This window comes from Pelodiscus sinensis, chromosome 1, assembly GCF_052426305.1.
Source record: "Pelodiscus sinensis isolate ZL-2025 chromosome 1, ASM5242630v1, whole genome shotgun sequence".
NCBI classification, from domain to species: domain Eukaryota; kingdom Metazoa; phylum Chordata; order Testudines; family Trionychidae; genus Pelodiscus; species Pelodiscus sinensis.
Window position 1 is genome coordinate 38,745,970 of NC_143052.1, and position 25,845 is coordinate 38,771,814.

At 39.9% G+C, this 25,845-nt stretch overlaps 2 protein-coding genes across 6 annotated transcripts in view; one reads left to right on the top strand and one right to left on the bottom strand.

Annotated features, from left to right (window-relative positions):
• The window catches only part of MOV10L1 (Mov10 like RNA helicase 1), a 105,700-nt gene that overhangs the window by 616 nt on the left and 79,239 nt on the right, over positions 1-25,845 (top strand). The window contains exon 2 of the mRNA XM_075927999.2: positions 326-423. The gene's annotated coding sequence lies outside the window, so the exon portion shown is untranslated. The remainder of the gene's footprint in view (positions 1-325; positions 424-25,845) is intronic.
• Positions 3,256-25,845, bottom strand: part of MLC1 (modulator of VRAC current 1) — a 37,207-nt gene continuing 14,617 nt past the window's right edge. For 4 of the 5 annotated variants that reach the window (XM_075928051.2, XM_075928034.2, XM_075928045.2 and 1 more), the window contains 10 exons: positions 25,341-25,430; positions 20,794-20,847; positions 20,611-20,712; positions 13,676-13,777; positions 13,034-13,105; positions 12,442-12,558; positions 10,250-10,306; positions 9,538-9,660; positions 7,912-8,079; positions 3,274-4,459 (listed from right to left, as the gene is read on the bottom strand). In XM_075928051.2, coding sequence (XP_075784166.2) covers positions 4,385-4,459; positions 7,912-8,079; positions 9,538-9,660; positions 10,250-10,306; positions 12,442-12,558; positions 13,034-13,105; positions 13,676-13,777; positions 20,611-20,712; positions 20,794-20,847; positions 25,341-25,430 — 960 coding nt within the window. In that variant the 3' untranslated portion in view covers positions 3,274-4,384. Of the gene's footprint in view, positions 4,460-7,911; positions 8,080-9,537; positions 9,661-10,249; positions 10,307-12,441; positions 12,559-13,033; positions 13,106-13,675; positions 13,778-20,610; positions 20,713-20,793; positions 20,848-25,340; positions 25,431-25,845 lie in introns of all 5 variants that reach the window. The other variant, XM_006122628.5, reaches the window with a different exon arrangement.

Consider the following 25,845-nt stretch of genomic DNA (forward strand, 5'->3'; position numbering starts at 1 on the left):
GCCTCCCCGCCTGCTCCAGCGTTGGGAGCCCGTGCTGGCACTCCAGCCTCCCCACCATTCCCATGGAGGGTAAAAACACACAAAATCTACTAGCCAGGCCCCCTTAAGCTCTGGTGTGCTAGGGGAATGTCTTTCTCCTCAGTCAGTGGTGAGGGAGCTTTTTTGTTTTGTTTTGCTGCATGCTTATGTGTGACTCACAACTGATTTTTCTGTGGGTCAAAAAGATTTCCAACGCCCCCTCCCCCCCCCAGTAAAGGCAGTGTGGCTGAATCTGAACTCTGATCCCAGCTATCTGATTTGATAATGATTTCCATTTTTTAAATAGCCTGATCACCTAGCTTGATATGCGGGACTTCTTCAGTGGAATTGAACAAACTTCCAGAGCTACAGCATTAATTGCATCAATGCTGCTGGATTGAACAGGTATGTGTGGTAAATGCAGGTAAATTAGTTGCACCAGTGCATCTTTGAAGTTGGCAAATCATTACATCAAAAAGTGTATATTACACTTGCCTTCCCCAGCTCCAGAGGGAATGATAGGGTGGCAGGCAAGAAAGGAGGTAAACACTTTGGCTGAGTGGAACTGACTCCTAAAAACTGGCAAGCTTCTTTCTGCGTTCTTTCATTTGCTCCCATTCCTTCTCCAAAAGGATAATCATCAGTCTAACGCAACAGTTCTCAAACTATTGCTCAGTCAGGATACAGCTCCTACATGACTGTCCCTCCGTGACTCTTTCCCATACCCCCTTTCCCTGAATTTGTTGACATTTTTAAATGTCTCCCACTGTCGCAATCCAAATTCTAAATCAGATCATATTACTTGGCTTCCCCAGCAGTGAAAGTAACTTAAAATTTCTTACAGATGCTGTCCTATTGCAACCTGAGCCCTGCTACCTCTTTAAATAGCTCCCTGCTGGGTTTTGCTGCAGCTCAGCCAGCTCTGACCAGAGCTGCGCATCAGGGTACACCTACTTACTTTTGCCTCTGGACTTCCCTACATTATCCCTGCTCTTTCAGGCTATGTCTACATTGCACTCTCTTGTGCAAGAATATATGCAAATGAGGTGTGGTGATAAATACTTAATAAGCCACCATTTTTGTGCAAGGGGCTTTTGCACAAAACCTCCCTCTTGCGCAAGAGCCATTCTGCTGTTTATTTTCAGGCAGAATGGCCCTTGCGCAAAAGCCCCTTGTGCAAAAATGGCACCTCATTTGCATATGTTCTTGAGCAAGAGAGCACAATGTAGATGTAGCCTCAGATGAATACAGTTTTATTCACTTCTTGTTAAGACTTTTCTTTAGGTTTTTCTATGTTGTTAACCTGCTGACTATTCTACTTCTAAGGCAGATAACTTCAGTGATTGGTGAAGTGACCCATGTTTTAGGAAGTCCTTGGGGTCCACTGGAGAAAGATCCATTAGTGAAACACATGACGTTTTGCCATTGTCAGATCATTGGTTTGTCTTCTATCATTCCTGAAAGTCAAAGTTAACATGCCTGTAGCAAAATAAAGGACTGTATCAACAGTTTTTCTACAGCGCTATCACTATTTGGTGCAGAATACGTAAGTTTTTCACATTAATATTGATGTCATAGAAGTTGAGGGCTCTCAACATCTTATAGGTTTGGGCTGTATAAGACAATTAAGCCCTCAAGAGGACATGGGGGTCCCTTTTTATTTCTTTTCCCCTCAAGCCCAGTGATAAAATGTCTGTTACTTCATGTCTAATACATTGAAAGTGGGAATGTATGAGTTTAACTATTTAAATGGTTAACCCATACACATAGGCTTATTGATTACGGAAATGATTAAACAGTGGCTCCTGAACCTGCTTGCAGGGAGCCAGCTGCTGCCCTGCTCCTGGGGGACCAGGACTGTGAGGGAGTCTGGGGCTACAGGTGGCAACCTCTGTGGAAGGGTGGGCCTGGGAGTCACCATGGCAGCTCCTGCAAGCGGGGATGGGGTACTGGAGCGTTAGGATTGCATTTAACTGTTTAACCAATTAAACAGGATTTTAAATCTCTACTTGAAAGGCTTGGTCAATCATAAATTTGACAAAAAGACAACTAATGGGAGACAAGGATTTAATTTCACAACAGGCAAGAATGTTACCATAATAAAGAAACAGAAAACAACCAGTTATAAATTCGCTCAAAATTCATAACATGGAACCATTATCTGACCCTACCCATGCAATGGTACACACATATCAGTTAAACAAAATACCTAAATCCTAACAGGATGATGTTTTCAGTTTTTCTGTTCACATTCCATCCATGACATTTAAAAGTTGTTCCAATGGTTTTTTGCTTTATTTTTGTAAAGATGACATTCTTTTCTGCCCCAGTAAATACAAACCAAAACATCCTTGTTTCTGCTTAAGCATAAATTGGAAGTGAACTTTTTGCAAGTATTAAAGATACAACATAGAGGAGACCAGTGTGTCCTGCTGCCTTTTTTGACAGAGCATGCAACAGTACCTCCCTCGATATTGGAAGCTTTTGTTGAAAGATGGCTGTGTCCAACTTTAAATGGTAACATCTTAGATAGAAAGCAGCAGCTTTCAATATGGGTCCAAAAGTCTCTAGTGAAGGGTAGATTAGCTGGCCATCAATCCAAAATCTTAGGGGGTTTGAGAAGATATGTTTCTTTTTCTCCCAGTTGCATATATGTTTTAAAGCACTTCTCAAAAGCTGCAAAAACCTTTACCATATATTAAAAATGCAAAAATAAATTAACCTCCCCCAAAGCAGAAAAGAAAAAATCCCAAAATAGTTGCAGAACTCTACCCTCAGCTTATTCCTTTCTCCTCAAAAGTCTGGGAAAGGAGATATGTTAAAGGCAACTGCAAGGCATAAACTGAATTGGGCTATTTTGGACTGAAGGAATCAATTCCAAAGCCCATGGAAAATGTCCTGTCAGCAGATAAAATACCTCTCAAACTAAAGGGTCTGCAGTTGTCATGGAAATGCTTATGCTGTCACAAATTCACCTTGGCTGTGTCTACACTGGGCCACTTATTCCGGAAAATCAGCCGCTTTTCCGGAATAAGCTGCGAGCTGTCTACACTGGCCCTTGAATTTCCGGAAAAGCAACAATGTTCTACTATACAAAATCAGCCGCTATTCCGGAAAAAATATTCTGCTCCCGCTCGGGCATAAGTCCTTATTCCGGAACACTGTTCCGGAAAAGGGCTAGTGTAGACAGTCCAGTAGTCTTTTCCGGAAAAAAGCCCTGATCGCGAAAATGGCGATCTGGGTTCTTTTCCGGAAAAGCGCATCTACATTGGCCACAGACAATTTTCTGGAAAAAAGGCATTTCCGGAAAAGCAGCCTGCCAATGTAGACGCTCCTTTTCCGGAAAAACTGAAAACGGAATAGTATTCCGTTTTAAGCAGTTCCGGAAATTCATGCCAGTGTAGACACAGCCCTTGTCTTTGAGATAGTTGTATGATAAAGTAGAAGGAATAGACAGAGCTTTGAGGGAGAAATGCTTCATTTAAACATGATTTATTTTATAATTAGCAAAATAAAATATGAAAAGGAGAAAAAGCACTTTTAGGAGGGACACATTTTCTTATGTAAGAGATCAAACAGAATCCAATGAAGTAAGGCATTCAGCCCTGCAGTCATCCCACATAATAATAATTGTTTTGTTTTTTCATTCTGATTGAAGTTACAGGGTGAGTAAGTAGATTTTGTGCCAAGCACTTAGTTTCGTGACTTATGAAGGCTGATATAAATTAAGAAGAGCTGCTATTCCTTTTTCACAGTCCATAAATTTGTTACAGGAAAATATTTAAAATAATTGTAGGTTTTCATCTATCCAAACTGGATTTCAATCCACATCTAGACTCTTTGGGAATAAAGACCTTTATTTTATACAAAAGTAATGATATGCAAAACATCTCTTACAACTCCTACAAAAGTGAAGTATAAGCAAAAATATCAATTATCACCTGTACTCATAACTTTACAAAAGCATTTATCAGTTATATTGACTGCCCAATTGCAGTTATATTAGTCTCTTGCAAACAAATGAGACCTACTGTGTATTGTCATATTTATTTTAAAAATCCTATCTCCATAACCCCTAAGTAATCTCTTGTTTCCAAAGAGATCTTTTAAAGGAACAAAACACTAAATATTTAGATACCATCAGCAACCTAATATTAAATAATATTACACAAAAGATAGAATCGCATTACAAATTTCAACTATATATTTCAAATTTATTAGAAAGGCAAAGTATCTTAAAAATAAATTTTGTTATTCCCTGGTCCCTACAGCTAGAACTATAGCACTGTCTACAAACTTCTATAGTTAAGAATACTTAAATCAAACAGCTGTTTTCTGGTAATATAGTCTACTAGCTGAATCCACTTCACTGAGCCATCTGCACCACAACAGCTTTCCAGGCTTTGTCTTTGTCAAAATCCTTTATGGTATTATTGGAAACCTACAAGCAAACAGGTTTCAAACAGTATTTTAGTTAATGATTAAGGCAAATAAATATGTAGGAGAACACAGAAATATATATGTGGGCTAATTCATTAAAACATGCCATAAAATTGTTTTCTATTTTACATGTAATTTTTGTTTTTTATCCTGAAGAATCTTAAAACAATCCTAGAGTATCACTGGAATGAAGCCACACTAAGGTCAAGGATATCAACCCACAGACACACAATACATTGCCAAGAGTAGCTAGTATTGAAATTCTGGCCAAGGACACTTGGAAAAGTCCCTTATGTTTAATGAAGTGCCATAAGACCTTAATATGCATGCACGCAGATTCATGGATTCCAAGGCCAAAGGGTTCATAGTGATATATAATCTGACCTCCCATATAACACAAGCCAGGGAACTTTTGAACTTGAGTGCACGTTTTTACAAAAAATCTAATCTTGATCTAAAAATTGCCAATAATGGAAATCCACCAAGAAGCTTAGTAAATTGTTCCAGTGGCTAATTACCTTCACTGTTAAACATTTATACCTTATTTCTGGGCTGAATTTGTCTACCTTGAACATCCAGCCATTGCATCCTGTAATTTCTTTGTGTTCTAGACTCAGGAACTTATAGATCCCAATGTAGATACTTAAGACTGTAGTCAAGTCACCACTTAAAACCTTTTTGTTATGTGAAATAGATTGAGCTATTATAGTCTATCAGAATAAGACATGTTTTCTCCTCCTTTCTCATTGCTCTTCTCTGAACCATCTCCTATTTATTAACATCTTTCCTCAATTTTGGACACCAAAACTGGACACAGTATTTCAGCAGCAGTCACATTACCAGTACCAAATAAAGAAATAAAATAACTTCTCTATTCCTACTCAAGGCTTCCCTGTTTATGCATTCAATGATCCTATTAGTCCTTTTGGTCAGAGCAATGCACTACTTGCTCATGTTTCAATGATTTTTAACCAAGAAACCAGCAGCACCCTTAAATGAGTTCAACTATGATGAAACCTCAAGAAATTGCTTGAGAACTAAACATTATTGGTGGGTCTACACTACAGAGAAGATCGAAACTGCCACTGTCGATCTTCTAGGGTTCAAATTAGTGACTCTAGTGCAGATACGCTAATTTAAACTGATAGGGGCACTCTGGTTGATGTCAGTAGTCCTGCTTCCACGAGGAGTAAGGAAAATCAAAGCAAGAGTGTTCTCACATCAACTTCTTTCAGTGTGGACAGTGCCAGAAGTTGAATTAAGGTACTTTGACTTCATCTACGCAATTAACATAGCTGAAGTTGCATATCTTAATTCCACCTTATGCCGTAGTGTAGACATACCCTCTGAGAGTAGTGCATGTTCTCAGGGCTGCCAAATAGAGGTGGAGAGAGACAAAGGTATAGCTGCCCTGGGGTTCAGCAATTTAAAAGGGCCTGTGGCTCCTGACCACTGCTGCAACTGCAGCAACAGCAGTTGGAGTCCTGACCCCTTTAAATTGCTGCTAGAGCCCCACAAGGTGTGCTCCAGGCATCCCTGAAGGGCTGGCTGGGGGAGGGTCAAGCCAATCCCACCTCTTCTGCCTGAAGCCTCTCTCTTTCCAGTTGCATGGTGCTGTGTCCCTTCCCACCTTGCCCCAGGGCCCATCAAGTCTATAAAAGAGGCAGCAGCATGGGAGGACGGGGCTCCACCCAGCAACATCTCCTGCCTGTCCCCCATTGATGCCTCCATGGGAGGCAGCGGGGGGGTAGGGGGGAAGAGGCAAGTGGCTCACGTGAGCCAATACATGTGGGAAGCTGGCTTGAAAGCCGGCTTCCTGCATGTACCGACTCCCACATGCCCCCTTCACAATCTGCACTGCTGCCTCTCTATCGGGGGGGAGGGGGCAGGGGCTCCAGTGCTTGTGGGGAGCTGACTTAAAAAAAGCAGTGTGGGAGGGGCGATACAAAGGCAGTAAGGGGAGATGCATATAGTTGATAAGATTAACTGATAAACCCAGGATTATTGGTTAATCGTGTGTTCGACTACATGATGACATCCCTACTTTTAAGGGGAGTAAGATGCCCAATCCAATTTCAGCTAACAGTGCCCCTTCTACTCTATCCTTCAGAGAATACAATCAATGAGGCTTCCGGGGGAACCTGCAGAAGGTGGTTAATAATAAAACATTTTATTAATGTAATAGCTATTACCTATTTTATTCATAACGGGGCAGACCCCATGTATTCAGGCAAATATACGTCGTTGAGCAAACAAAGTTCTCAGATGAGGAGCTCAGCAGGCCTCAGGACAAACTTAGAGCTTGCAGAATCCAATGGGGTACATTACACTCACCATACAGATTTATTTGTTCCCCCAAAAGCTTATATAATCCTTCTATACTAATTTTAATTAGCACCAAAATCTCATACATACATTCTCATACTTGGCTCACTCTTAATTCTAAGTCCTAATATGTTCAATTTTTTATTAATAGAAACAGACACCAAAAGAGGACATTTATCTTTTTCTTTGTAATTTTAGTGAATTTGCTTGTGAAAGGTGCCAAATTGACAGACCTGAAGATTACTGTAGTGATAAAGGACTAGCAAATGCAGTTCAAGATTCTTTAACATTCTCAACCATAACCTTGAGTGATCAGAGTATAGAGTTAGTCACAAACGGATTTGATCCTTAGCTTCTCAGCTCAGGCTTCTAATGAAGGTGCCAGTATGAAGCGGGACAGGGAGAGTTTGGTTTGGGTTCTTTTTGCTACCAACAGACAGAAGTGGATTCTCTGTCACTGGCAATTCTTAAATCGAGGTTGGATGCTTTTCTAAAAGATATTCTCCAGTTTAACCACAGCTATTGGATTTAAAGCAGAAATTAATTCAGGGAAGTCCTATAGCCTAGGATCAGACTAGACGATCAAGGGTCTTTTCTCATCTTAAAATCTATAAAGGTAATACAGGAAATATATAACCCATGCAGGAATAGATCCCAGACCCTGATTTTAGTAATGCATGTCAATCTTAAGATCTTTCTTCTTCTCAAGCGAACAGTTGGCCTTACCCATAGAAGAAATGTGCAGGGCTAATGGCTAGAAATAACAAGCATTTTACTTATAAACTGAATAGTTCATTCTGGAAGTAACTGAGAAACAATAAACACATAACCCAGTAAATCATTTTACAGTGATTCTTCATAAGTGTTACCACGCTTTAATGATTCTGTTACCATTATCAAGTTATCTCTGTCAATTTAAAAAAAACTAGTACTGTACTGAGTGTCATAATTTAACCAGGAAAATAAGTCATTCAGGATGAAATTCATCCTTAGCATGAATAAATACATCTCTTGCACTTTAGAGGGCAAATTTAAGTGACAAATTGGAAATAAATTACTCAAATATTACAGACCATCATTCATGAATTATAATTATTATAAAATTATAGTCAGATATTACACACTTACCTCCATTGTTCGGTATTCCTGTTTATTAATTTGTGGCATTGCCCAAGATGAATCATGCAGCTTCATTTTTGTCTTGTAACTTACACATTGGATGACAGTGCCAATGGTAAGGAATGCCTGAATTAACAGCATCAGCATCAGAAGTAATAGAAGTATATCATAAGATTGCTAAAAATAAAAATGTATGTAAGTTGTTTAGGTATTTAACTATCATACCTGTCTTTTCTGCCTTGTATCACTTCATATTTTTTGGCGTTCTCCCATTGTTTACATGTGTCAGTATGACACCTGGTTCTTCCCTCTATCTGACTGATGAAATAATTTGTTGTTTTGGAAAACTAAAATGAACTGAAAAGCCTTGAACACTAGGGATGTAAAATCCTGTATAATTTATTAACTGATTAAATGTAACGTTTAACAAGTTAAATAATTAAATGGAGGCGAGCGAGGGGGCGGGGAGGCATTCCAGCAGAGTGGCTCCCATGCCACAGGCAGGGACTGCTTTGGCCCAGCTGTTTCTGACTCTGTGCTGGGCTGTTGGCTCCCAGCTCACATGGGCTGAAAGTTGGCAGCCTTGTGCAGGGCTGGATTGCTGCTTCTGCTCATGGGCTGAGAGCTGTCAGCTCCCGTCCACGCGGCCACTTCTGCCTCTCCCCCACATGTGAGGCTTCCAGCTCCAGCCTGCAAGCCCCTGTGGGCTGAGCGCCAGGGAGGCTGCTTCTGAGGAACAGTTAACTGTTACCTGATAAGCATCACCCATTAATGGGCGATGCTTACCAGGTAACTGGTTAATGAGTTACCCGTTCACATCCCTATTGAACAGAGATGGGTGGAATTTGTTAGTTTTGGTTTATAGTGATTTGTAGATCATTCACTTTCAGTTCACATATCTTTGACTATCTGGGTATGAAGCCCTCAGGAAACTTCAGCTGATGCAGAATGTGGCAGTACATTTCCTCAGCAACACAGGCTACCAGAGTCTGCAAACTATTCATCTTTTCCCCCAAACCAAGCTGTGAATAACTGAAGTATTTACAAATAAACATTTAGCATACTATCCCACTGTGCCATTTATAGCAAGACATCCTAGAAAATTATTTGAAAGAAATTATTCTTCATGTAATTAAGACCTGTGCGATACAAAATTGGTATCCGTATCTGCATCTGCAAAAATTGTCCACAGATATCCATATCTGCAGATACAGATACCCGCAGATGTAAAGTGGATGGATATCTGTGGATTTGCAAGGCTCTACATGTAAGGGTTAGAACTTTGAAGTTTGTTTGCTACAATTTCATGAATACTTGCTGAGCTGTTACAAAAAAGATCTATGGAATTTAAATAAAAATAATTACATTACTATAGATTATTTTAACCATTCTATAGTATTTAATGGAGAACTATAATCTTTTTATAGCCTTCTATGAGATGGTTCATGATAGCTATAGAAAGGATAGTTTTAGAAACTAATTTAGGCTTTTAAAATAATTTCCAAAATATTTTATTCATTCTCCATAATACAGCACTCTATCTTCTCATGATAAATAATTCATAATACTCTTTATTTACTCCCTCTGAATTGCTAATTAGTGGATTCTAATTTTTCAAAAAAGTAAAATATTTACTTTAACTGCTGGTGGATAATTTTTAAAGATGTCAATAACTCGCATGATACTGAAGGATAAGTATCCAGAAGCTGTGAACAACAATGGAGAAGTGACACTGCTTATGGCGATCAGGACCTCAACCTAGTAAAACAAGATATTACACTTTAAGATGTTAAACTTGTGTTAAATAAATAAAAATAAGAGTAAATAACATTGGTTCTTGATCCCACTTCTGCATATATGATTGTCTTAAGTGTGGCTGCCTGGGTCTAACTGAGAACAAAATTTGGACTCAGAGATGATGTGGCAGACCCATTTTGTGTGTCTGCTGACTCTCCTTTCCACCTCTATTGAAATTAATATCAACAACATCCGCTGAAATATCCAGTACAAATAAACATTTTGCACATTTGAATTAATTAAAAGCTATTTTGGTTAATGCACTAATAGTATGTAGCAGAAGGAAAGCTGACTGAATTCTCTTTCAGTACAGTGAACTTTAAGTACTTTGTACAGAACCAAGCACATAATTGGCCTGCTGGTCTCCATTCCAACATCATTAATTGAGTATTCCACGGTATACCCTGACATCCATTTTTGTTCTATTTAGCATATAAGTTTTTATGGTCACTTTACAGTGGACAAATATTAGTTGTGCAATTATCACCAAAGAACTTTATTCATAATATTCCATTATAACACAATGTCCAAACAATATACATATACTTACCAAGCATTTACTTGGATATTCAGCAGCTACATGACTTGCAATAGCACTTGGAAAGCACTGAAAAGAACACCAAGACATAAGAAAACATTAAGAACTAGACCCTCAGCTGGTGTAAATTGACATAGCTTCATTTAGGGTACGTCTACACTAGCCTCCTACTTCGAACTAGGGAGGCTAATGAGGGCGACCGAAATTGCTAATGAAGCGCGGGATTTAAATATCCCGGCCGGTCGCCATTTTGGAAACCTGAGGTTTAACTGTTAATTCGAACTAAGGGGTTTATCTCGGAATTGCGCTTCTCTGCCGCATGTAGACGCGGGCAGTTACTTCGGGCTAGTCAGTTTCCAAAATGGTGACCGGCCAGGAATATGCTAATCGAGCGCGGTATATTTAAATCCCGCGCTTCATTAGCAATTTCGGTCGCCCTCATTATCTTCCCTAGTTCGAACTAGGGGCTAGTGAAGACGTACCCTCACTTGCAGTGGAGTTACATTGATTTACATTAGCTGAGAATCGAGTTCTCAATTTTCTTCAAATAAAGTGAAACCATATATAATTGTATAACACTGTATTGGCAACACTTATGGTGCTAATTTAATGGGGAGAAAAATTATTTCAAAAACTCTATTGATATTAATGGAGTGTTTTGACTATTAAATCTATACATATTAGTGAGGTAAATTATCCTCTCACAGGCCTGCTCATGTCTGTAACTGGGACAGTCACTTAATCAAGATGATAAACTAACAATGGCATCCTACATATTTCCCTGTATTGAAATTCAACCCAGATACTAATGTTGCAGCCTGAAGGATGATATTTTTAAAAATTGACATGTTTAGTAAAGAATACCCCCTTAAAAACCTTCTTTTATTATTGATTTCAGTGGCAATTTTACCTAAATAAGGCACTGACCTCCTAATAAAGTGTTGTAAATCAAAAAGAGAAGACACATTACATAATCTTGTACTACAGGTTGGACCTTGCTGGTCCAGCACTCTCAGAACCTGACTGGTCCCAAACAAGGGGATTTGCTGAACCAGAGGAGGTCCCTCCCTCATGACCCATGTTGCCACTGGGCTAGGGCTCCTGCCTGCCCCACTGCTGCCCCAGTCCCCGGCGGCTGTAGCTGCCACCAGCCCCAGTGCTGCCGGGTAGGAATGTAAGCGACTAGTCGATTGTCCGATAAGTATAAGCTTATCGGACAGTTTACCAGTCCCTCAACTAGTCGCTCCCCACACCTTGCTGCCTCTTTTAAAGAGAGGCAGTGAGGCAGGGGAGCAGGAACCAGTGCTGGGGGGAGCCGGCTTAAATGCCGGATTCCCCCAGCACCATCTCCATGCGGGGCAGGAGGTAGTAGGGACCGGGCGTGAGCTGGGAATCAGCTGATTCCTGGCTCAAGACCAGTCCCAGACTCAGCGCCTCTGCTTTTAAAATGTATCAAGAGCCTACCAGCTCTTAATACATTTAAAAGGCTGGTGCGCATCGGGGGTGGGGGAGACCCGGCACGAGCTGGGAATCAGCTGTCCCAACTTGCATTGGGTCCTTCTCTCCCCCATTCTCCACTGCATTTCAGCTTTTAAATGGCTCTTAATACATTTAAAAGGCAGAGCTGCAGCAGGGTTAGCTCCTGAGTCTGGAAGCTAACCTCGCTGTAGCTCCACTGTTTACCGACTAATTGACTAGTTGATGGAAATTGCATCGACTAGTCGATTAGTTGATTAAACGAAATTTAACATCCTTGTGCTGGGGTTGGAGTGCCACAATTGCAGCTTTGCAGCCGCCTGGCTCCAAGGCCGAGTCCAGAGTTCCGCAGCCAGGGCTAGAGCTCTGCGGTTGGGGCCAAAATTCCCTGGCTGCCGCGGGGGCTGGAGCTCCCCGGCCGCTGAGGCCAAGGAGCTCCACTAGGGCCTGAACTCCCACCATGCTGCTCTACCCTCTCCCGTGACAATGGGCTTCCAGCTGAGTTACTGGTCCCTCTTACGATACTCCTGCCCTGCTGCCAGACCTCTCTGTTCTTGGGCTCTGTGCCAGACCAGGGAGTCCAGGTTAAGAGAAGTACAAGGGAGGTACAATCTGTATAATTAAAAAGTGTTAATTTTAAAGCAGTGGTTGTAAATTATTTTGAAAGCCAAATAATTAGCTTAGAGAGACATTGTATACAAGACTACATTTAACTGTGAAGTACTTACAGCCACTAAGATCCAAAAAAATGTTACTGAAAGGTATGGACCTGAGATTAACACATCCATATTCAAAGCAATGATTCCACCAAAAACTGCAGAAATTCCAATAATGATCTCAATTACCTACAAAAATTTAGAGCACCAAAACAATTAGCAATGAATTTGACTGTTGAGTTTTTATAGTCATTTCAGTTGCATAAGTAGGTTGACTCATATATGTTTATAAAAGCATGTCTGGCATAAGAAATATTTGAGGTCTGTCCTATGCTCATGAAAGACTCTGGCAAAACTCCCTTTAGTTAAAATGGAACAAGATTGTCCCCATGTTTACATTTTTATTTAGTGTTTCCAATAAATAATATAATGTCATGGCTGCAACTATTTTTCATTTAGTCATCAAGCAGACTTTTCCCTCCTATTTAGTACAGTTGAAATTTATTTTGAAACATCAAAGCATATCTCATGCCCATGTTGATACATTATAAGCCTATTCCTGAAGCTGTTACACACAGAACTCTCACGGGCTTTAAATGAATTCAATATGTAAAAAGAGGAAAGAATAAATTCATACATCTCAAGAAAACAAAGCTTTTCTTACTGAATACGATTTCAGAATTCGAGTAGGAAAGCTGACATTGTTCAAAACACTGGTGCTGTCATATATGGTACTCTACAGATAAAAAAGAAACAACATGGTCTGAAAAAGTATGCAGTTTAATAAGGAGCAGATTGTGGCCTGACTCTACACAATGTAAGGGGCATTCAGGCCTATCCCTCCAATAATCTGTGTGATCTATCTACATCTTGGCTACAAGGATGTGGGAAAGAACATGTGTTCCATGACCTGCTCCCAGGAAATGAGTAGACCAGTGTTTCCCAACCGGGGTTCTGCGGACCATCATCATTTTTTCTAGACTTGTAATCATTTATATTGCTCTTCTGTGGCCTTTTTCCAATTTGTTCTTCTTTCCTGAAATGTGGTACATAGAACTGGACACAAAACTCCAGCTGAGGCCTCATTCCCAATCCCATTTGCCTTCTTGGGCTGAGTGTGTGCTGCCCTCCCAGTAGTTTCAGCCTTTAGTGGCCTGGTAAAAGTGGAAATCAAGCCACAGTTTGCTATAGACCTTTGCCTAAGAAACAGCATTACCACTCAATTATAAGATGGCATGCATATTGGGCCACTTTCCCACACACAACAGTGAAATTAAAAAATTTTAGTTCTTAAGGTAAAACCTACTTTCTTCCTCCTGAAGCAGTCTTCATTAGACCGAGCTGAAATGATCACAGTAGTTGCCATGAAGATTTCCAGCAGAATTAGCAGAATCAAGTTGAAATTTATCTAACAACAGAATCCCACATCAAACTGCATTAAATAATTCATATTTAACCATAACTGTCTATACAATTGTAGCAAACTGTTGACCTATGATTAATAATTTCCCATTGTTCTTTCATGTCTGTCCTGCCTTTTGTATTATCAGAGTTACACCTTGTCTCTGACATATCTTGTATACCATGCTTCTTTGAAGAAAATCAGAATAGGCAGATTTGAGAGGCTTTCTTTTGGGCACTGAAATTGATCTCTCATTGTGTCATGTTTAGATTTAGGCATCTTCTGATCCTTGACACTTTCTAGGGAAAGTGGCAGCATGAAGAACAACCAAAGAATAAAGATACTATTTAACTAAAGTAACTTCATATTCAAAATCAGAAGCAACCATCCTTTTATCTATGCACATTAAAAGATTTATTCTAATATACAAGTTAAAGAGCTATTTTTAAACATTAGAAGAAATCCTCACCAAAACTATCAACTGCTCTTAAAATGCTTTATCTGGCTAAAGAGTGTTTCAAATCTTTTATTGATTTAGGAAAGAATTTTAGAACCACATGAATGCTCTGCTCCTGATTCTCATCTGTAGCTGAGGAGCATGCAGTGCCACGTGGAAGAAGGATCAGTTTCCACCAGGGTTGGGCTCAGTATAAATCAGAGCTGCCTGAAAGTGTGTCTAATTTGTATTGATTGCCAGTGGACCCAAAGGACTGATATAACAGCCAGAGAGTGCCAGAATGCAAGGAGATCCCAGTCACACACTCTCTCTTGGCCACTCTCCTTATGCTAGCAGCTGAGGAAAAGTATGATGCTATAGGCAGATTCTTTGGATATGTTTACGCAGCAAACCTGAGACTGGCCTGTGCTAACCAACTTGGGCTTGTGAAGTTTGGGCTCTAAGGCTGTTTCATTGCTGTGAAAACTTCTGGGCTAAGGCTAGAAACAGAGCTCTGGGTTCCTCCAGTCCCACAGGGTGCTAGACACCAGCTCCATACCAAGCCTGATCACTGTGAGCCCAAATCAGTTAATACAGGCCAGCCGTGGCTATCTAGTTGCTGTGTAGACATACCGTTTGTCACCTGTAGATTCCCTTTCACTGGGATAATCCTAAAATTACTGGCTATCCTGACTTCAGGGTTATTTTGTACTACAAAAGCATCACAAAGCAGTCATGGCACAGCCTGGAATATGGTTCACATATTTAACATTTACAACATTTTTAAAAAGTTATCTATGAAGCTGAGTAACATTGTTGGAAAACAATAACAAAGGCCTTCCACAAATGGTGTTATTTTTAAATCATAAATTGCTTTGATTTGAACAGATATTTTACATTTTATAGGTCCAATATCCTCTAAATTATTAGCAATGAACTCATGTCAGACTTATGACTAATATTTCCTGTGCAGATTCTATGAACAGTATAATGAATCAGAGATATTATTATGGTTATGAAACAGGCAAGTAGGGATGTTGCAGTAAACTATTTACCCATGCACTAAAGTCTGTTTTACTACGTAGCCACTGCAAAACAACTGTAAAGGTGACATAGCTGGCCTTGGGAGGATCACTTCAGTGTAAAGAGATCCTCCAATAGTACAGAGCAGGATCCATCCAGGATCAAAGAAGCACAAAAATGCTAAGCTAAGGATCTGGGCCACAGAATCAGTATGCAATATATCTGTTTTCAGGTATCTTGGAACAGGACAGTCTGCCAGAGAAGAGGATATGGGAGAGTGGGGAACACATCTAAGGTTTCCTCCATTATCTCTTCTTCCTCATCAAGCAATAAAAGAGGCTGTAGTATTGTAAAATGGGCTTCTCTGAAGCACTCCTGTAGAAGAGAATAGGACTTCCTCCTGGATCACAGTTCTGATAGAGGTCCATATTTTATAGAACATCCCAGGACCACTAAGACCACAGAGGGTAGTACATCCTTTGCTAGTCTTAATGTGAGGTTCTGCTGTCTCTACAACAAAATGCATAGGGTGACAAACCTCAGTAAGGATATCAGCCTTTCATGTAACTCTTCTAAGTAAGTGGAGGAGCAGTTCCTGTCAATGTATGCAGGGGTCTAGGTAATGGGCACACCTACTGCTGATCCTATAGCATTGAGAAAGAAAATATCTAAAGGAGCAATTGGACGAAGCACAGTGGTACATTGAAAGTGGAATTGGAGCTAGCTGTACCAATGGTGTCAGCAAAGCCAGCAGTGCCGAAATGGAAGGATGAGGAGACAAAGACATCAATGTTGCCATGAATTATGCCGACAATGCTAATGGCAGTGCTGAGTATTGCAACAGCAGCTCTGCAGGTATTCTACTGCTAAGAAGGCCTGCAGAGTCAAAGGTAAGTGCATAGTAGACAGTGCCATCAGTCCCCAGTTTGTTGGCTGTAGAAAACACAAACATGGTAAAAGTGAAAACCCCAGTCTGAATGGCCCTGGGGAAGCAAGAGCTATACTGCTGCATCAAACAGTGCTGGAGAAGGTTTAAGCTTGTAGTTAAGCTGTGACTCAGCACCAGGGAATTTACTTGAGGGCTTCTTGTGAGGCAAAGACTGGGACTGGGAATGTCCTTCAGAGTTGGTGTTTATGATTTAGAGCCGGTGGGGCATGCCTACTCAATGTGGAATCTGATTTCTAGTAGTCTAAGTCCAATCCTAATACAGGACATATTGACTCCTTCATTAGATGTATCTTGAGGCAAAAATCTCTTTTTTCATTCTGGTGGGAACAAGGTACAAATAAAGTATTTGTTTCTAACAAGCACCTCACCAAGGCAGATGGAGTAGCTTTTGTGTCCATCCTAACAGGGTAATAGACATTGATCCTTTGGCGAAGTGTCTGAGACGTTTGTCCAATGTACATAGCAGACGTCTGCTATGTACTTTGCCAAAGGATCAATGCCCACAAAACAGATATTAGATAGGATCACAAAGAAAAAACAGTTTCTTGCCATTTCAGCCAGAAAGGACAATGACTCAACCACTTAATTACCTGCATCCTACTCCAGAAGCCTTTCAAATCTGCACTTGAAAGGGAATCTTCTGAACTGTCATGCATGCTAAGATTCAACACTCTACGTGTCGGGCTCAACAAAGACACCAACTACCTTACCCATTACAAAGATAGCTTCCCCAATTATCACCTCTAATACCATTAGCTCACAGACTTTTACCTTTCCTCACCTCTAATATCATTAGCTCACAGACATTTACCTTGCTCCCCCCCCCCCCCCCCCGCATTCCCCTTCTGTTCTGAAATGTGATTTGTCCCTTTTCATATGTGTTCACTTTTTTTTAATTGTATCCTTTGGTATATATGGTTGTGACTATTTTCTTCCACTATTTGATCTGAGGAAGTGGGTCTGGCCCACGAAAGCTCATCATCTAATAAACCATCTTGTTAGTCTTTAAAGTGCTACATAGTCCTGTATTTTGTTTCAGCTACACCAGACTAACATGGCTACATTTCTATCACTATAACTCCATTAACTCCATTACAAACTACTAATAAATTAACTATAGCTATTTAGTATAGACTATAAAGGAGTAATTTTTCAAAAGCTGAAAAGCCTAAGCAAAAGCTATGGGGAGCTTCAACTCTTGTCATGCATGGTGAGAAGGAATTGAGAGGCAGTCTATGGACCCCCTTTTACACCACTGGCTTAGTGCACAAGGACACATGCATCCCTCTTGTACTGATGTCAACAGTCTCCAAATAGAGTGCTCTGGGCATGCATATACCTGCAATAGAATGTATATGTACATAATCACTTTAAAGAATTTAGGGCTAAAGATCAAAATTTTCAATTGTAGGTGTCTAAATTTAGGCACGTATATTCTAGTTATCTGATTTTGAAAAGTACTAAAATAAATATTCAGAGTTGGTATTAATTTCAGAGGTCTGTGCCTCTGAAAAATCAGAGCAGTCAGAATGTTTTTGAGGTTAAGTTTTATATACTATTACTACTACTACTGCTCCACTATAACTCCACTTAAGCTCATCTGAAGAAGGGGGTTTTGCCCACAAAAGCTCATGATACTATATATTTGATCGTCTCTAAGGTGCCACAAACTACACATTGTTTTTACAAGGAAAAACTTAAAAAACAAAAAATAGACTAGTAGCACCTTAAAGACTACAAAAACATGAGCTTTCGTGGACACAACCCACTTCTTCAGATGACAGGAGTATTAGAAGTGTATTAGAATAAATAAAGTTACAGACTAACATGGCTACCCCTCAAAGGGTACGGCTAGATTGCACAGTTTTTTCGGGATACTAGAGGTATCCTGGAAGAACCGTTCTGCATCCAGGGAACGTGTTTGCTCTTCCACTTTTTTTATGGAAGAGCAAACGTGCTCTTTTGGAAGCCCCTTATTTCTCATTCCACAAGAAATAAGGGGGCTTCCAAAAGAGTTTTTTTTCCCAACTTTTGTCCCCGGCTAGATGGGCCAAGTGTCGGAAAAGCCTCTTCTGACAAAAGAATTGGAAAAAGCTATGCAAAATATGGAGCACATTTTGCATAGTTTTTTCCAAAAAAACAGTGTAGTCTAGACATAGCCTGAGAGTTTTATATTTCTCCTACTAACAGCTAATTTTTATACAGTATTCTTTGTGCAAAGATCTCAGAGCAATTTACAATACTATGTCAAATCAATTCCAAGATACACAGTCTGGGTGCTAACTGGCAATGATAAAACATTCATTTCCAATTTATTTATGTTTTTATTTATATTAATGGCTTTCTATAATATTTTTGAAATTTCTAGCAGGTAGCCACAAAGGAAAGATATAACAATTTAGCAACATTACCTTACATTAGTTCCTGAGATACCATATGTATTTTCTTTTCTAGATATAGGGAATATTGTATGAATTTGATACCACTATATTTTAGCTGTTTTGTATGTTGACTTTTTAATGGTGATTGCTGAAAGTAAAAACAATTCTAATCTGAATGAATTCTTCTTTGGTTGACTGTTGTCAACTTTATTGACTGCACGTCAGTTAACCAGTGAAGAACTGGCGAAGAACTCCAAAACATGTTTGTCATAAAAGGCTTTGGTAAAACAAAAAAAAGCAATCTTGTAGCACTTCAAAGACTAACAAGATCTTTTATTAGGCGATGAGCTTTTCACCTAATAAACTATCTTGTTAGTCTTTAAAGTGCTACATGACTGCTTTTTTTGTTTTACCAAGATCAGACTAACACTGCCACCTCTCTGTTACTGGAAAAGGCTTTGTGAAGGTGACCTGTCAAAGAAGAAAAAGAGAACCTGAAGGAGTAATCTACTAAAAAAACAAAGTCTGGGACCCTTCCTCAAATTCCAGCGTTGTTTAAAAAAATTAACATTTGGCTAATCTGAAGATGTCCACCGAGTCAGCTTTTGCTTTCTCTTCTGATCTTTCTCTCTGAGCATTATTCCAGGAGGCAAATGCTAGAGAAACTTCCATTTAATCAGTTTGAAGGCATGTGTGAGGACTAATTAAAAAATCTGGGTACACAGACCTCTAAAGGAAGACAATTATCATTTGTGTATGTTTTTCTTCCCAGTTAATTGTACACTTTCACCCATATAATGTGTATAAGCGTCTATAACAGGTAATCTTTTCTTCTGAATAGGGAACCGATTTACAGAGACAAAGATGATGATCTAACGATATCCTACACTTGGGTGATGCATAATGGAGGTTAAGTCTCCTCTATCTTGTGCTGCTTGGGAGCAGTGGTGGATTACAACATATGGGACCTGTGCCCAGGGACCTTGGCCAATTTGAGGGCCCCAGAAAAATCTTCCCCACACCATGCCCCCGGACTAGGAGTTTTTCTGGTTTTGGGGCCTCATCAGAGGAGCAAGGGGTGGAGCCCACATGAGAAAGGGATGGAAGAGCTCTGGGCTTGGAGCTCCAGCCACGGCCAAGATCTCCACCGCAGTTTCAGATGAGATAGAGAGTTTGGCCCCAGCCAGAGCCAAGCTCTTAGCCCCCATCCATGGCCTTGATTGAGCTCTCACCCGCCTAATCGCCCCTCTCAGGGCCATGGTGGTGAGGAGGAGGGCTCTCTGCCTCACCCCGTGCAATGAGAGGGCTTAGTGCAGCAAAAGGGGTGGAGCAGGAGGTTAGCCTTCCAAAGGGGAAGCGTCATCCGCTATCCATGATCCTACATCCAGCAGACATTCCCCTCCTCCCAAAGATCATTGGGTGGTGCCAGTTAAAAACAGTGAATCCTATACCTTCCATTTATTTCAGCTGCCAGCACAAAGAGTGTGGGTGGGTTCTCCTATCATTCCTGGCTAGCAAATGTTCATTGACCTCAGCTGAAAATATGGCCCAAGATTTGATCTTGTGTGAGACTCAGAACCCTACATAAAATTTGTTTTGAATAATTCCTTCTGATACATTCCATAGCATGTAGGTATATGGGATCAAATTAATCCTTGTTATAACTGCATTGACTGCAAGAAAATCACACTAGGGATGATCTTGGTCAGTAATGTGTTATATAAAGACCACAGAAAAGAGGTCAAGAAGGAATTTTCCCCTAGATTAGATTGACAGAGACTCTGGGAATTTTTGCCTTCTGCAGCGTGGGGCATGTGTCATTTACAGGTTTAAATTAGACTAAATGATGGATTCTCTGTCACTTGGAATTCTTTTTAAAAAATAGTAACTCAGCCTGAAGCTATAGATCTCTTTTAGGAGTAGGTGGGTGAAGTTCAATGTCCTGCAATGAGCAAAACATCAGACTAGATGATCAAAATCATCCCTTCTGCCTTTAAAGTCTAGAAGAAAGACAAATACAGAGTTGACTGACATTTTTTTCATAACTCACATTTATTGCCGATGGATTAAGGACAAGTTTGCATCCAAACCATATTAAACACGTTGTTGTTACAGCAAATGTAGAAACAAACAGAATCTGAAAATTGGGTATCTGTAAAACAATTGCAAAAATATTTTTTTCAAATAACCAATGAATAAAAGATTAATAATCCATTAAGCTCTAAACACTTACCACGTTAACTTTGTTTCTTGCTATAGCAAAACTCACAACTGCTGAAGGAATACACTAGAAAAAAAATAAATGAAGCAAAATATTAACAGAATAACTTACAAAACAAAGCATACATTTATGTTAATAATAGCAGACATGTTTCTTAGAGGGTCTAGTTTTACTTTAGCCATTTTGCATTAGAAGTGAACTAATAATAGGAGGAAAAAAGGAGAAATAAATAAAACATAAGCACATATTAAAATAATATAAAGAGTGAAAAACATGGAGATTCAGAGAAAAGGTTGCCACCCTTGTCTCAAATTCAACAATTATGGGTTGCATTTTAATATTCCAGGGAATTCAGAGCAGTAACGAACTACAGTCTCTAAGGCTGTTAAATATATGCTGCAATAGATAGGCCTTCTGTGAAAGAATAGAAGTCTTTCTGGAGACATTTCATGCCTTTGTTAGTTTAAAATTAATTCCAGCAGGCCTAAAGTTCTAAAGCAGACAAAAGAAACCCTGTGCCACTGGCATTATTTTAAACAGACAAAGACAAAGTTGTTACACCTAAAAATTGACCAACTTTGATGGTGGTTCAATTCTGAATTTCTTTGTAAAATTAATCTGTGGAGTCACAAGAGGGCTGCGCCCTGTTTGCTACGCTTACCAACCCCCTTCTCTGGCCGCTTTCGCAACAAAGAGCCTGATGACGCCATTCTGTCATGTGATGGGATATATTTTCTATATAGAGAGAAACATTATCTCTTCCAAACTGTACTTGTGAGCCCCATGACGTCATTGGGGGCTGTGTTTATGAGAGAGCAGAATGTTCTGAACATCAAGTTTTACTAGGAAAAATAGTTTATATTTCCTAAAACTGTGGTTTTCAAACATGGGGATTGCAACCCAGTACTGGGTCGCACTATGTCAGGCAATGGGTCACCTTGCTATAGGGTGACCTGGTGACTAGTGGGGGTGCTAAGATAGGCTTCCTGCCTATCCTGGCACTGTGGGCCAAACTCGATACCGGAAGCGGCAAGCAGCAGGTCTGGCTCCTAGGTGGGAAACGGGGGAGGGGCATGGGGCCTCCATGCACTGCTCATACCCTGAGCATTAGCTCCCAACTCCCATTGGTCAATTTCCAACTAATAGGAGATGGGGGGGGGGGGATAATGTGCCTGTGGGAAGGAGCAGCATGCAGAACTGCTTGGCTGTGTCTAGACTGGACAGTTTTTCCGTAAAATCAGCCGCTTTTCCGGAAAAACTTGCCAGCTGTCTACACTGGGCACTTGAATTTCCGCAAAAGCACTGACTTTCTACTGTCTGAAATCAGTGCTTTTTGTGGAAATACTATGCTGCTCCTGTTCGGACAAAAGTCTCTTTTGCGCAAAACTTTTGCACAAAAGGGCCAGTGTAGACAGCTGAGATTTGTTTTCCGCAAAAAAGCCCCGATCGCGAAAATGGTGATTGGGGCTTTTTTGCGCAAAAGCGCGTCTGGATTGGCACGGACGCTTTTCCGTAAAAAGTGCTTTTGCGGAAAAGCGTCCGTGCCAATCTAGATGCTCTTTTCCAAAAATGCTTTTAACGGAAAACTTTTCCGTTAAAAGCATTTCCGGAAAATCATGCCAGTCTAGACGCAGCCCTTGTGTGCCTCTGCCTGGAGCCAGACCTTCTGATGGCTGCTTCCGGGACACAGCATGGTCTGCAATGCCTGCCTTAGCACCTCCACTGCACCACTGACCAGGAGCCATTGGAAGTAAACCCATGCCCAACCACGAATATTAACCCCTTGCCCCAGCCCTGAGGCCCCCTGAATCTAGAGCCTCCCATGCACCCTACAACCGTTATTTCTGGTCCCCCACCCTCACAGCCCACGCTCTAGCCAAAAGATATTATGTTGGGTCATGAGTATCAACAATTTTCTTCAACTGGGTCATGAAAAAAAAAAAATAAAGCTTGAAAACCACTGCCCTAAAAAAATATTTTCCTGAAGGCACCCTATTGTCTCCCAACTGTTCACCCTTATGAGGTATGTATCTCATTTCAGTCTACACATTAGGATGTTACTGCAATGTTAGAAGATATTTATAAGTGAAATAGAAAACTATTAAAATAAATGTATAGAAAATTGTTTTTATAATAAAGGAATTAATTCCACATCATCTATGCTTCCTTTGAAAAAAAATTTTCAGTATGTGGTAAATTTGCACAAAAATGTGTTTTGGAGAACACAGAATCTATTTACAAATTCAGGTCAAATATAACCCTGGGAAAAATATTTTGGAAATGTCAAAATGTTTCATTTCAACATTTGCAAAACAAACCATTTCTATATTTTATTTTGAAAAGATCCATATTTAATTTATAAAATGTCATTTCAAATTGACATTTCATTTCATAGTGTCCTTTTGAATCACCGTTTGAAACACTGTGGTCAGCCTGATTAAAATGTTTTTATCTTGTTACAGTGAGAATATAAAAAAAACATTCAAGTTGTCTCAAAACTAATTTTTTTCCAGAATTTTTTGCTCAGCCACTGAAACAAAAAATAAATTATTTTTCAGCTTTGTTGAATGAAATTTTAGCCCCACTGATGTTAAGAGGAGTTTTATCATTGACTTCAGTGGAACCATAACTTCACCCTTTGAATTCTACATTTGAACACTTGTTTGCCAGCAAGAACCAGTGTAACAGAAGATTAGTGGCTAGCTAACATTCCTATACCATCTCTCCACCACTTAATTAAAAATTTGGCAACGTCTACACTGCAGCGCTTTTCTGAAATACTGGAGGTATCCTGAAATAGCTATTCCGCACCTTTTGAGCACGTCAGTTATTTTAAAATATAACGGGCTCGCTATTCTGACATTCTTGTAAACCTCATTCCACAAGGAGTAAGGGACGTTTTGGAATAGCAAGTTATTTCTAAATAAGTGCTGTGCAGATCGCACCAAATTTCAAAATAAGCTATTCTGAAATTGACTCAAAATAAGATATACAATTTGTGTAGTTCAAATTGCATAGTTTATTTTGAGGTACTGGTGCAGTGTAGATGCAATCTTTATAACATTGGCAAAAAAGGGAGAAAATATTTTTAAAGGGAAAAAATGATAAAGAGTGAAAAACAATCCCTTCTCTTATCTTGGGTTAACATTAACCCACAGCCTAAACTTGCTCCTACTGAAGTTAATGGGAGTTTTACCATTGATTCCAGTGGCAGCAGGCTCAATCCCAATTTATAACATGTTGGTATTTATACTCCCTTTCTGATGCATGAGCACTTGATGCAAAACTCAAAGAAAAGAGGTAAAGTGAATCATAGAATATTTTTGTTTTCTTCCAGTTGAGCAAAAACAAAAAACAAAAACAAAGGAGGCTTACCCCTTTAAGGGCGGCCAGTCCCAAGTAAAACATTGTTGACCAAAAAAAAGCCCCCAGGGAAAAGTTGTTGCGCAAAACAAACAAACAAAAAAGGACAGGGAAAAGAAGTTGTTTAAAAAAAAAAACCAAACAGTTTGCCCTTTTATCAGGAGAGCAGGCAGTGCCCTTTTAAGGGTGGCCATTTTGAACTCTGTTCTCCATGGCTCACCTCCAACTGCCTCACAGCACGGCAATAGATACCTGTTTGAGCGTTAAAGCATATGGTTGGCAGAACAGAACACAGCCATGGTCAGTTTTTCCTTTGGCATTCATCAACTCCATTTTAGATCTCTGTGGATCTGAGGGTATGTCTACACTACCCCGCTAGTTCGAACTAACGGGGTAATGTAGGCATACCGCACTTGCAAATGAAGCCCGGGATTTGAATTTCCCGGGCTTCATTTGCATAAGCCGGGCGCCGCCATTTTTAAATCCCGGCTAGTTCGAACCCCGTGCCACGCGGCTACACGCGGCACGGAGTAGCTAGTTCGGATTAGGCTTCCTAATCCGAACTAGCTGTACTCCTCATTCCACGAGGAGTACAGCTCGTTCGGATTAGAAGCCTAATCCGAACTAGCTACTCCGTGCCACGTGTAGCCGCGTGGCACGGGGTTCGAACTAGCCGGGATTTAAAAATGGCGGCGCCGGGTTTATGCAAATGAAGCCCGGGAAATTCAAATCCCGGGCTTCATTTGCAAGTGCGGTATGCCTACATTACCCTCCTAGTTTGAATTAGGAGGGTAGTGTAGACATACCCTGATGAAGTTAGCTCAGATTTCTTTCTACATTGAAGTTCTCTGTATCCTTGTTATTTTGGTGATATATAATGATAATGTTTTTAATTTAGGGCAAGATTGATACTTTATTTTGAGTAAGGGGCAGTGTAGCTGACCACAGAAGCAGAGCAGAGAAGGGACTGTGGCTCCCTGCACTGCTGCCTCTGATACAGAGGTGGCAGCGCAGGTGGGGAGGGACCTGCATGTAACCGTGACATTTAACCGATGTTAATCGTGTACATATTTACACTTTCATATCCTTAGTGAGGAAAGTTTGAACATGACAAAAAGAGAGATAATACATTCATAAAATTATTTATTATAGTGTAAATTCTCAGACAGCCACAGCAATTAATTAAGAATGCTTACTGAACCTGCTGCACAACGTAAATAATCCATTTCAGATGGAAAAACATTTCCCAGATAAAGTGAAAATCCAGAAGTAACAAGAAGGCAAGTCTGTAAAGCAACAATATGGTATAAATTAATGTCAAAATTTATAAAAACAGCAAATGGACAGAAGAAAACCAGGAGTTTCTTTATTCAAAATAAAGTACTTTTGAATTTTTAATGACACAGTCTTTGTATGATTGATAATGAGGCAAAACATCAAAAAAATTACAGGCCATACGAACATATTTTGCTGGCTGTTAAAACAATACTGGATTGAACAAGCTAAGTGTTGTGTAATTACTTGGCAAATATATAAAGAAATGCTTAGACGACAGTCACATCATAATTGAATTTTGGGCAGAAATAGCTTGATGGTAAAAATGAACCTGTTAGAACAAAATATAAAAGGACTCTAACTAAGCCCCTAAATTTATGCTCACAAAATTATACAAGAATGCTTTTTGGCATACAGTTTTGAACC